Source organism: Suncus etruscus, chromosome 1 (assembly GCF_024139225.1).
Source record: "Suncus etruscus isolate mSunEtr1 chromosome 1, mSunEtr1.pri.cur, whole genome shotgun sequence".
In the NCBI taxonomy this organism is placed as follows: Eukaryota; Metazoa; Chordata; class Mammalia; order Eulipotyphla; family Soricidae; genus Suncus; species Suncus etruscus.
Window position 1 is genome coordinate 131365731 of NC_064848.1, and position 12461 is coordinate 131378191.

Here is a 12461-nt window from a genome sequence, read left to right on the forward strand (position 1 = left end):
AACTTTCCCAAGGAGTTTTGTTTTTTTTTTTAAATTTGTTTGAAGGACACATTTGACTGTGTTTAGGGATTTATCCTGACTCAGGGATCAACTCCTGATTGTACTTTAGAACCCATATACTATGCTGGAGATCAAGGCAAGAGCTGTGTGTAAGGCGAATGTCTGACACAGTACTATTTCTACAGGTCCTAAGGGAAATTCTTAAGGACTCTTTGATAATGCTTCAAAAAGCCAGCCTACTACTCATCTGAAAGTAAAACATTCTATTTCATGTAACAGGTATCTGAGACCATTAAAGATTTTATGGGTAATAGTGTCCTCTGACCCAAAAATTATTTGACCAAAATGTATCAAATAGAAACACTCAGCTTTTCCACAAGAAAAAAAAAATCTGGAAAAATGCTTTAAATGGTTCAAAAATACCTTGGTATCAAATGGAAACATATAAAGCTTCAAAATATCCCACATCAACACCAAAAATGCAAATTAAGCCATAAAATCTGATTTTTACATTGTGGACTAAATGAGCAGTCTTCAAAGGCACCAAATACTTAAAAATATACAAAAAAAAAAAAAAAAAAACACCCAACAACCCCAAAATGCAGGCCTCTCAATGATATGTCACAGTGAAGACCAGGATTATCTCAGGTAACATTAAGGTTAATTTACTGTTTACTATTACCATAAGGTCCAGAAATTGAGATTACATGTTACCTTGTAGAACTTTCTAAAATGAAACATAGAAATAATGTATGTATTATAGTACATTAATTAGAGTTAAAATTCTTATAAAAAATTAACCACGTAAAACATTTAATCAATGAAACTCATGTTTGCCTAAAATTTGCTAAGTATATTTTAGTACAGTTTGAAACTCAAACTAGTTTGAATTATTATGCATTGAATTAAATCTATATTTTCTATTTATTTGATATATATCAAATCATTAGTATGGTAAAAATGAATTTTAGAAGTGCAAAAGACAACAATTTTAGGCATTTGTATGTTTAGATGTACCATATTATTTTACATTTTTATTGTGACCAATGTGAATTACAAGTCTTTCACAGTTATTTTTTCAAAATTTTAATCTATTGTATTATAGAAATTATACATATATGTGTGTACAAACACATTCACATATGTGGGGGCCTGAGATAATAGGAGGGGTAAGTCTCTTTCCTTGAATATATATGACTAACTCAGGACAATATCCCATTAATATGATCCCCAAAGCTCCACTGGGAGTTCTGCCCAAGAATAAGAAAGTGAGTAGAGTACCGTGAGTACCTCAAAGTGGGTCTCAATTCTCCATCTTTCTCTCCCAAGATTCTACTTTTGAGCAGCAAAGATAATTCAAGTGACACGGCACATGTATACCAGCATGGCTGAGTGGGCCTCCAATAAAATTATATACCTACTTAGCTTTAATTAAAAATACTCTCCATTCTCCTTTTTCTCAATAAGTGGCAGGAATCACTGAAGCTTACTTAACTCAGCCTTTGTATTTTTGTGGAAAGAAAGAAACATCCATTTAACAACGTTGAGATTTGCTTACAGTATATTAACTTTATATTAACCTGCTTGTATTGTCTCCTTTGTGGAAACAGAACTAATGCAATATAAATTTATATGTTTGATTTTTCTTAGGGGCTCTGGGACACCCAGCTGTGCTCAGCACTTACTCCTGGCTCTCATCTCAGGACTTACTCCTGACTGACTGAGCTCAAGAGTCCTTATGTGGTCTGGGATCAAACCTGGGTTGGCTCCCTCCAAGAAAAACACCTCAATTCCAGTACCTCTGTGGAACTGATTAAATTCTTTTAAGATCATAGAAATAGGGTTATTCTCAATTTTATTTTGTAATCTGTGAGAAGCCCCTAGAAATCATAGTTAAAATGTTCTAATTTCACCCTTTAGACTTTAGCATTGTGTACTTGAAATAATATTTGATTCATAAAAGTTCTAATTATTTAAATTTAGTACTTTTCACCAGATGAAGCCTGATGTTAATACCACTGGATGTTGTTTCCCAATCCCTGGTCTCTATCTTAATTTTAATTACTAAATTTAGGATCACACTGGAAACATAAAAGCATTTATATTTGCATAACATTACACGGCTATATGATTGGACTTTCTCACTTAATTTTATGTTCTCATTTTTTATTCTATTATGCTCTCAACTCAGAGAAAAACAACATATTCTACCTCCAAAATTAAGTAATTCTGCAAAGTGAGTTTTTCTGAAAAATATGCCAGCATATAAAAATTTATTCAATCAAAAGACATTCACAAAATCCTCCATTAGACATTTGGAGGCACTCATTAAGCTAACGGGCAGAATCTTGTATGATGAAGGATTTTACTCTAAGGAGACAGGTTACTCTAATGAACATGTTATGAAGAAAAAGGTAAAATGATGACAATGACTCCCTGGTGGAAAGAAGTTATAACTTCCATAGAGTTGTCAGTAAATGGCCCAACTTGGCTGAAGTTATGTTATGGAATGGCTTGGCCAAACATCCCTCTATATTTCTCCGTGAAATAATTACCATATAGATAGATTATATTTATAGTCAGTACATTCTGAGTAAATCATATTGCTATTAACTATGTAGTGGACACTAATCAAAGCAGTAAAATGACTTATGAGTCATTAAGAAATACTAATTCTAACTCAATTTTAAGAACATGGAGAGCTTTATCTGAGTTTCTTGCCTGCTATCCTGCCTTGAGGAATTCCTACTCAAGAGTGTAATATAAACTCTGACCTAAATACTAAGCTTAGCATTTTGCAGAACAGATTTTTGATTTTGTTGGCCCCTGCAACCACATAATTCACTTCTTCAAAATAAATCCATGATTTCTATATATCTGGCTAATCACAAACATATACACATATGTAAATAAAGAGGTCGAAAATGATGTAGTTAGTGTAATTTATATCTGTGTCTAGAGATATTTAATCAATAGTAATTCAACCATATATCTATATTATCTTTTGCCCAAAAGAACCTTGCTAAATATAGGGGAGCAGGCATGTAAATGTTAATGAATACCACTGCCAACAGTGAGAGTGAGTAGGGCAATGACCTTGTGTAGGAAGAAGAGAAAAAGTATTATAGCTGCAATGGACTGAGGCAGGGGTAGAGTAAAATAACAAAATATGATATGATATACACGAAGGCCAGACCACACAAGATTATTCCGGACTGTAGGAATCTATGTTTTAGATTTAGGGAAGCTACCACAAGGTTTTGAACACAGAATAACTGTTTGCTGTGATGGTGGGAGTACAGGAAGGAGCTGAAACCTAGGCAAAAGGACAGAATTATTCAGTATCCACATGAGATACAAAGGTGATTGGGATGATGAAAACTGTGCCTTAAAATGCTCTAAACATACCTACCATAAATAAAAAATCATTCTTCATTTAGAATTCTAGATAAAACCAGATAGTATAAAAAAAAAGGAATCAAAGGTGATTCAAATTTAATTTTTTTCCAGTATTTTGGATCACACCCAGCAATACTCAGGGGTTCCTCCTGGCTCTATGTTCAGAAATGGCTCCTCACAGGTTCGGGGGACTATAGGGGATGCCAGGATTTGAACCACCGACCTTCTGCATGCAAGGCAAATGCCTTACCTCCATGTTATCTCTATGGCCCCCAAATTTTAATTTCTTATAAGTGGAAATATACTATTGATAAGAATTGGTCTACCCTGGTCACTTGGTTTAGAATTTCAGAAAGACATAATTTCCCTCTGATCTCACAGATTCAAGCTGCTCTGTATCTTATAAGCTCCATTTAAGTCTTTAGAATGATGTAGTACTTCTTAAGCTAGCCAGAAGACAGTAATAGGACACAGTATCCGTTGATATCACTCAAAATCCATGTTCCTCTGTCTGAATACAACCCATTCGGCCCAAATTCATACCATCAAACTTGGCTTCCTTCACTGGAAACTCCTGCTCACATAGTTCTGACTTCATTCTGACAACATATCATTTTGTGACCAAATTATTTTCTCAATTTTACCAATTTAGTAACTACTTATCTTAGTACTCTTGAAAAATAAGTTCAGAAGTACCTATTTTCTTTGTGAAATTGTCTGAAAAACTCAATGGTTAAATCTAGTAGGAATATATCTTGGCAGATGCTGTTATATTACCTTATTTGGGGAAAATAGATGCATGGGTGTATGAACAGAGCTGTAAATATTTGTGTACTTTACTTGTTTGTTTATATCTAAACTTTTCAAAAGAAAAAAATACTTAAACAGGGACAACTCTGTGGAGACAGAAAGGAAAGGAGAGAAAGAGGAGTATCAGTACATCAATTATTTAAAATGTTTGAATAATAGAAGAGAAGAGAAAAAAATTGTATTCAATTGCAGTAGAACCTCAAATTTATTGTGAATGAATATTTTATATCAATGAAGTAAATTAATGCAACCACACACAGCAATTTAGAATTTTTGAAAGTACTGAGTATTCAAAATAATTACTTTCATTTGAAATATATTTAAGTTCATAAAACTCTGTGATTATACATTTAATTAAAATAATATAATGAACATACTTTGCCAGATATACTTTAAATTTCCTTTTTTTCCATTGGTTCATATATTACTTGACTCCACAATGTGTCAAGTACCCTGACGGACACTTAGCAGATCTCTTGATAAAAAAAAGTTTTAAAGAAATAAAAAAGAAAAAATACGTGAAGCCAAAGAATAGTAAATGGGTTATCTATGCTTATTTTATTTGTGTTTGACCCTATTTAAACCCACATGTCCCATCTAGGGCCACTGATTATAGCCAGAAGTGACTCCTGAGCATGGAATCAGCAGTAAATCCCTGAGCACGTCCAGGTATAAGACCAAGTAAACAAAAAGAAAAAAGAGAAAAACTTTTTCATTAAGTCAAAGTTAATCATTTACCTTTGCCATTTTATCTGCCAACTGCAAACGACCATCAAGTTCCCTTCTGATCTGAGCTGCTTGTTCATCTGCATTATCAAGCTTAAAAATAAAACAAATTACAGATATATAATTACTTAATGACACTGGTCTATAGAATGACACAAAATACTTTTAAATAAATTCTCTTGACTATTGAGAAAAGAACACAGAAGTTGTTTAATTAGTCTTAGTCAAATTACTTTATAGACACTTTGATGATTTTGTTCACAATATATGAATCTCTAATGTCAATCAATAAATGATTATTAGTGCTGCTTAAAAGTACCCATGTACATTCCAAATAAACAACTATTAAAATTATTTGCTCATCTTCTCTACAACTATTCCAAATCAAGTAATTGTCCTATTCCTGTGTTTGTATTAAAAAATGGTCATTAAGTTTGTTTAGTCCAGCCTCTTATTATTTAAAATTCCCAAACTGTATTTCTGGAAGAGATGACACTAAATAATTCCTACTTTTATTCTTTCTTTTCTTCAGGGTTCACTCATGGCTCTTCACTTCTTCACTCTAAAATCATTCCTGTGAGTGTTCAGAGGATTTTATGGGTGCTTGGTTTAGAATCCAGGTAAGGCTCTTGCAAGGTGGTATTATTGCTCTAGCCCTATTTATTTCTTCATTAAAAAATATAAAATACCCCTTAATTTTTACAATAAGTCTGCACTAGTGCTAAATTCTAAAAGTGTTACTTGGGGCCTGAGCAGTGGCACAAGCAGTAGGGCGCTTGCCAGGTACGTGGTTGACCCTGGACGAACTTTGATTCCCCCCCTTCCCGCGTCCCATATGGTCCCCCCAAGCCAGGGGCAATTTCTGAGCGCATAGCCAAGAGTAACCCCTGAGCTTCAATGGTTGTGGCCAAAAACAGAAAACAAACAAGAAAAACCCAACCAAACAAAAACGAATAAAAGTGTTACTTTATATAATTTTCTTCCATTCAATGTGCATATATTCCTTGTACCAATGGATTCATACTACAAGAAATCCTACTTCTTTACAACCTGCTGTGATATTATAATTATATTTTCTTGGCCTGAATTTTATTCAAAGAAACACAAACTATCAGTTTTTGATTTACATGAAAAATTCCATTCACTCATCAAATGAAATAATTATCATATTTTCCTATTACTCCTATTAACCTTATATTATAACTATATCCAAAATCTTTTGGTGGGGACATGCCTGGCAGCACTCAGAGGTTACTCCTGGCTCTGTGATCATCCCTGGCAGGCTCAGGGGACTATATGGGATGCCAGGAATCGAGCTGGGATCCATCCTGTGTTGTCCATGTGCAAAGTAAATGCCCTATTGCTATGCTATCGCTCCAGCCCCCTGTATCCCACAATATTTTTTCTAAGTTTTTTTATTGATGCCATTGTGAATTACAAGTCTTTCATGGTTGTATTTCAGTTGTTCAGTGACAGTGAATTAGGGCCATTCCCACCACCAGTGTTGACCTCCCTCCTCCATAGTTCCCAGCATGCATCCCATACCTCCTCCCCTCACCCTCTGGACTAATAGGTCAATTTTCTGTTTAGTTTGTTATAGTTTGGGTCTCTTGATTTTGTTGTTGTTGACTTTGGTTACTTGAGTATTTATAGCTGACCTCTTTTTTTTCCCCAATCAATGTTCCTGAGACCACTTGGCCCTGGGTCCCATTCATTTTTTTCTTCTTTTCTCTGTTTGTAAAACACAGAAATATGAGACAGAACAAAGTAATTCAAGTTCTATGGTTCTATGGAAAAGTGGGAGCTCCTATCTAGAATATAAGTAAAATTAAAAGAAGAAAAGAAGTAAAAGAATAAATTAAAAGAAGAAAAATAATATCTCACAAATTTTAACAACATTCCTTCATTGTTTCACCAATGAATGTTAAGCTCAGGAATATCTGTGGAACATGTGCCAGTGTGTTACCAATATAAAGAAAGCCGTTATTTAATTCCGTTCCCTCTATCATTCTAACCATGCATACGTCTGGAGGTCAATCTAAAGGCAGACTAGTAATAAGTACCAAACAACAAAGAGAATAAATTAATTTTAAGAAAAGACTTAAAATGACTCAAAAAGAAAAGCCTTGACAAAAGATTAGTAGAAGCAAACCAGACTAGATCAACTGAATGATGATATCAAATTGATAGTATCAAATAGCATGCAGAAAGAGTAAAATATTTCAATAAGACACATAAAAATTGGTGCTGGATTAGATAGTGGTTATTAAAAGAATACATGCTAGAAGAAGATGGAAGAAAAAGGAGAAGAATTAAAACCTGGGAAGGAGATTAAGCTACTGATGGACAATGACTACTTCATACTTTTTCTTTGCTTGGGAGTTTGGGGTTAGTCGAAAGTAACTGAGAGGTTCTGAGTAGTGAATGACATGACCAGATATAAAATTTAAAGAGAATACAATCTCTGACACAAACTGCAGGTTAGACATGCATATGGTGAAATTATTTTCTTGCCTCAAATAAAAGATATGGGACCATCTTTTTTAAAAATATTGATAATTTGACTTAAAAATAAAATTTGTCGGGGCCCGAGTGATAGCACAGCAGCAAGTGGCTGACCCAGGACCAAAGGTGGTTGGAATCCTGGCATCCCATATGGTTTCCTGTGCCTGCCAGGAGCAATTTCTGAGCAGAACGCCAGGAGCAACCCCTAGTGCCACCGGGTGTGGCCAAAAAAATACAAAATAAAACAAAAAAAATAAATAAATAAAATTTGTCATAAAACTAGTTTAAAAGAAGGTAAGGTCTATATCATCTCAAAATTTGCATTTCTGTTTAAATATTATTCAGAGTAAAAGAGAAACTAGATTCTTTTCATTGTATCTAGAAGTCAAAACAATTTTAATTTATATTGAGTAAAACAAAATATAGTTAATATCCCTTCCTAGTTACTGACATCAAGATCTAAAGGAAAAATTATGTATAACAAAACTGCCACTAAGATATATATCAAATACATTAAATATAATATGGAATTTCTTCTGATTTTTGTTTAAAAACTATCTTTCCTCAGAAAAATCAATGGGTTCCTTACAAGTAGAAAGCTATAATTCTACCAAGAAATAGCATTTAACATCTGAAAAGGTCATGGCAACTTAGAACTTCAAAAGACACTATAGTATACCTTTAAATATTTATATAGTCAGATTAATACCTTCTGCTTTATTTTAAGTGAACTATTTGTCACTTCTGAGTTTTGCAAGCACTTTATAGGAGACAGTTTTCTCATACTCTTTAAAATATTAATACCGTAATTGCATTTTGTCTAAAAAATACAGAAAAGAAAAGATGGTTGCTGTACTAAATCGCCTTTTAATAGCCTTCTATTAAAGCTAACTTTTCAGATTGAAAAATGATGAAGGCTCTTGACTGCTGCTGTCCTTTTGTGAACCTAGAAGCATAGATTTCCAAATATGCTGTGCAAAATAAAGGAAAAGAGAATCTAATCAAAACCATAAATAAAATTTTGATTACTTATCTTCAAGCAGCAGAATTAGGAACTTCATCAGTTAAATTCCTTTTACATGTAGCAACTTTATTGTCCATATCCTTATTTTGGAATAAAGCTTGGGAAAATCCCACACAGTGCTCAGTGTGGGGGGGAAGCAACTAATAATTGTCTAACTTGCTAGGGCCCTAAAGTGTCCAACTCAAAGGGCCACACCCTGTGTTCTATTGGAGGCCTCCAGTGCTTCACCAGGAGGTATCAGAGAGCCAGGTAAGTACTAGAAATAAAATTCTTTGCTCTTAACTCCTCAAGTATTTTCAAATTCCTTGTTATGAACTTTGAGTATTTATAAGCTTTGTTTTAGCCATGATTTTAAATATTAATGTTACTTGTTTTTTTAAAGGATTTCCCACAAATGATACAGTTTTTATTTGGATTTTGTATTCTATTGAAATAAAACCAGCTTATATTATTTTAGCAAGTTTCAGAGGTAGGCTTTTTAAAGGAAAGAACTGAAGTTTCGTATTAAGTTTTCAGAATGAAACTAGGGCAGTAGTGATAGCATAGTAGGAAGGGCATTTGCCTTGTTTAAAGCTAATTAGGTTTGAACCCTGGCATCCCATATTATCCTTAAACATTGGTAGGAGTAATTCATGAATGCAAAGCAGGAGCAAGCCCTGAGCACTGCTGTCTGTGGCCCCAAACAACATCCCTCATAGAAAAAAAAAAAAAAGAACAAGATGCAATTATAAGACCTAATTTCACTCTACAGCACCATTATACAAACTATAGTTGTACATAGCAAACAAAATGATTTTTAATAAGGTAAATATAATTTTCTATAAAAATACTTTTATGATCAGCACCATGTCCTCTATGTATGTATGTATATATATATACATATATATATTATATAGTCCAGTTCAAATACCACCCCCTCAATCCCTTCAATCCCCAGTTAATACCTATATCTACTGAAAGTTAAAAATTTCTGAAAAGGCAGATTTCTTTTAATTTCCACCATAAAACCAGAGCTAAATTCTCATGATTAGTACTCATAAATGTTGGGCTGACTCTACGACTTTAGTCTATATATTTACTTGCCTGAGTATTTCCTCAAACCACTCGGTATAAACACTAAAGCCCTGATACTTATCGACAACTCCAACTGTCACCAGAAGTCCACACTTCTATTGTAATTTGAGTGAAGGCACAATGACTTAAGATTAAAAGAGAATCTTTATTTCCAATTCATTATTCCACTAATTCCCTTTCCTGAATTCAACCATATTATTGACTACCCAGATGCTCAAGCCCAAGACTGAGGGTTACCTTTAGTTTCTCTTTCCCTCACAATTTATGTTCAATCTCACTTGAAGTTTGGCTTAGGCAGACAAGTATTCAGGGTCTGTGAGTTCATGGCCTGAACTATTGTGAGATAGAGTCTTTGCCTAGTGTATGGCATGCTACCATATATTTATATAGTTATGGTGAATGGTTTTATTTTTTGAACCGTCTCAAGAATTTGGTTTTATATACTATAAAATAATGGTAGGGAAAACAAGCCAGAATAGGTAATTTTGCAGATATTCATACTGAACTTTTATTTATTTATTTAGATTTGTTAACCAGGAGATAATGTGAATGTTGTTTTTAACTACCACAAATTAAGCAGTTTGGTTTCCAACATCTAGGGAAATATCAAGGGTTGGCACCATCAGAGTACAATAGATAAATCCATCCTCAACAATAATTTTTGTGATCATGTCATGTACCTTGCCAGATAAGGGCAATAGGCTGAAAAATATATGTGATCCAAATGCCCTGCCACGCTTCATCCTAAGAGAAAGTAAGTGGAGTTGAATTTTGTGGTAAAGTTCCCAGGTGAGTCTGGACTATGTATCTTAGCTTCACTTTCTTTGCTATTTCTGATTTCTACATTTTTGAGCACAGCTGCTTACAGACTTAACAGATGTCCTTTCCTCATACAGAATATTTTTCCAGGGTTTTAAAGAGGGTCATTCAACCTTAACTGTAACAGGTGCCCAGATGCATTTTTATTGTCTGCTATGTCTCTCATGTCTATTATGCAGAGCTTTCTGCTGCCTTAATTACCACAATATTTCACTTCTTGACAAATAGTTGATTCAAAAAATGTAGTTTACTTCCATCCTGTTCATCATACACAATTACTGTTTCCTCATTAAGATTTGTCTAAGCTAGTGTGTTCTTCATCTAGACTTCCAGGAATTGAACTCTTTCTATATATGGAGAGAATTTGTTCAAGGTATTTAATCTATATCAGACTTTTAGAGTTAAACGAAGACTCCGAAAAGGGTGATTAACTGGAAAAAAAAAGAAAAAAGAAAAATAACTATGTATCCAAGAGAATCTTCTGAAGAAAAAGGCTCTATTGACTTGTTTATGAATTAATCTTCTTAGTTTTTATGCATCTATCCCCTCTGAGACATATCCTCATCTCAGGAACAATGCACTCAAAATGGCAACCATCTTCGGCAGCATTTATGTCTGTGAACAAACATTTTCTAGAATGAAACATTTGAAATCTCCCACCAAATCAAGACTAACGGATGCACACTTGCAGTGAAAAATATTGGACGGGACATTGGCCATCTTCATTAGCCAAAGCAGGCCCATAGTTCCCATTGAAATTCTGGTAAGTTTGTTGATTTAATTTTAGTTAATTTTAAAGATTGTATTTGTTCCCATTTTGTTTCTTTACTTCAAAATAAGATATATGCAATGTGCATAGGAATTTGTCCATAATTTTTGTTTTTATTATAGTCCGGTCCTCCAACAATCTGAGGGACAATGAACTGGCCCCCTGTTTGAAAAGTTTGAGAACCCCTGGTCTAAATGGATCATGATTACATTTACTACCAATTGTTATACACTTAGTAGACAGTAAGAACAAGTATAGGTCTTTCAGAAACTACAGAATTGGCGGCCTTCTAGTCCACATTCACTGATCATATTTTTTTTTTATTTTTTGGTTTTGGGGCCATAATCAGCATGTTCAGGGATAATTCTTGGTAGTGCTTAGAGTACCACATATGATGCTACAGATTGAAGTGGTCAGTTGCATGCAAGGCAAATGCCTTAACACCTAGATTATCTCTTCCACCCTTACACTTCATACAGTAAGCAATAGCCAGAGTATGTAAAAAAATTAAATTGCCATAAAAAAGGTACTTATCAAGCATAGTAAGAATTCTGATATGGGATACATGTTTTGTTCTGCAACCAGCATATCAGGAAGGCTTGGTGAAGATGGAAACACAACAATTGGATATTGAAGAAGAGAAAAAATCTTGATGTGACAGTCAATCTGCCTTGATATGCAAATATCAAACATGATGCTTTCTTCATCTTATTCCTCTCCAGTTACATGAAAACATTAATACATTTAATACTAATAATATTAACTACTTTAGTAAAGTAGTTCTTAGAGCAATTTTCCATTTGTCCCTTGAGCATCTCTTATGTGTTGGTGGAATCAAAAAATTAAACATGGCTTAGGATCAATTTTATAGATTTAGTGGGAATCATGAAGTGCTGGAGATTATGCTTTGTATGCAAGAGGCTCAAATTTCAACTCTAGTACCACATAGTCCCCTCAGATCTGTAGGCACAATCCCTGGGAACTGAACCAAGAGAAACCCATAAAAACTATTAGTTGTGGCCTATACAAAACAAAAATACTAAATTTAAACTACTATATTCATTTAATAACTTATGACACCATTCTTCTAATGAATATAAGCTATAAATATATTTGAATTAATTAAACTTATTCATAACTGATCCAAGCAATCATTTAAAAAGTGCTTTCACTGCACTGTTCATCATCAATGCCTTCTCTGATGAAATAGAAACTATTTCTACAATCAGACTATATTAATATAATATCATCCATATAATAATGTTGTCAATCACTAAATAGGATTAAAGCTGTGTTTTTCCTTAAGAAGGCCTTTTTAATAGCAATGCGAGTCAA

At 33.8% G+C, this 12461-nt stretch overlaps 1 protein-coding gene across 1 annotated transcript in view; it reads right to left on the reverse strand.

Annotated features, from left to right (window-relative positions):
* CADPS2 (calcium dependent secretion activator 2) overlaps nucleotides 1-12461 on the reverse strand; it is a 613966-nt gene that overhangs the window by 340620 nt on the left and 260885 nt on the right. The window contains 1 exon segment of the mRNA XM_049771072.1: nucleotides 4948-5028. Within this exon segment, the coding sequence (XP_049627029.1) occupies nucleotides 4948-5028 (81 nt within the window).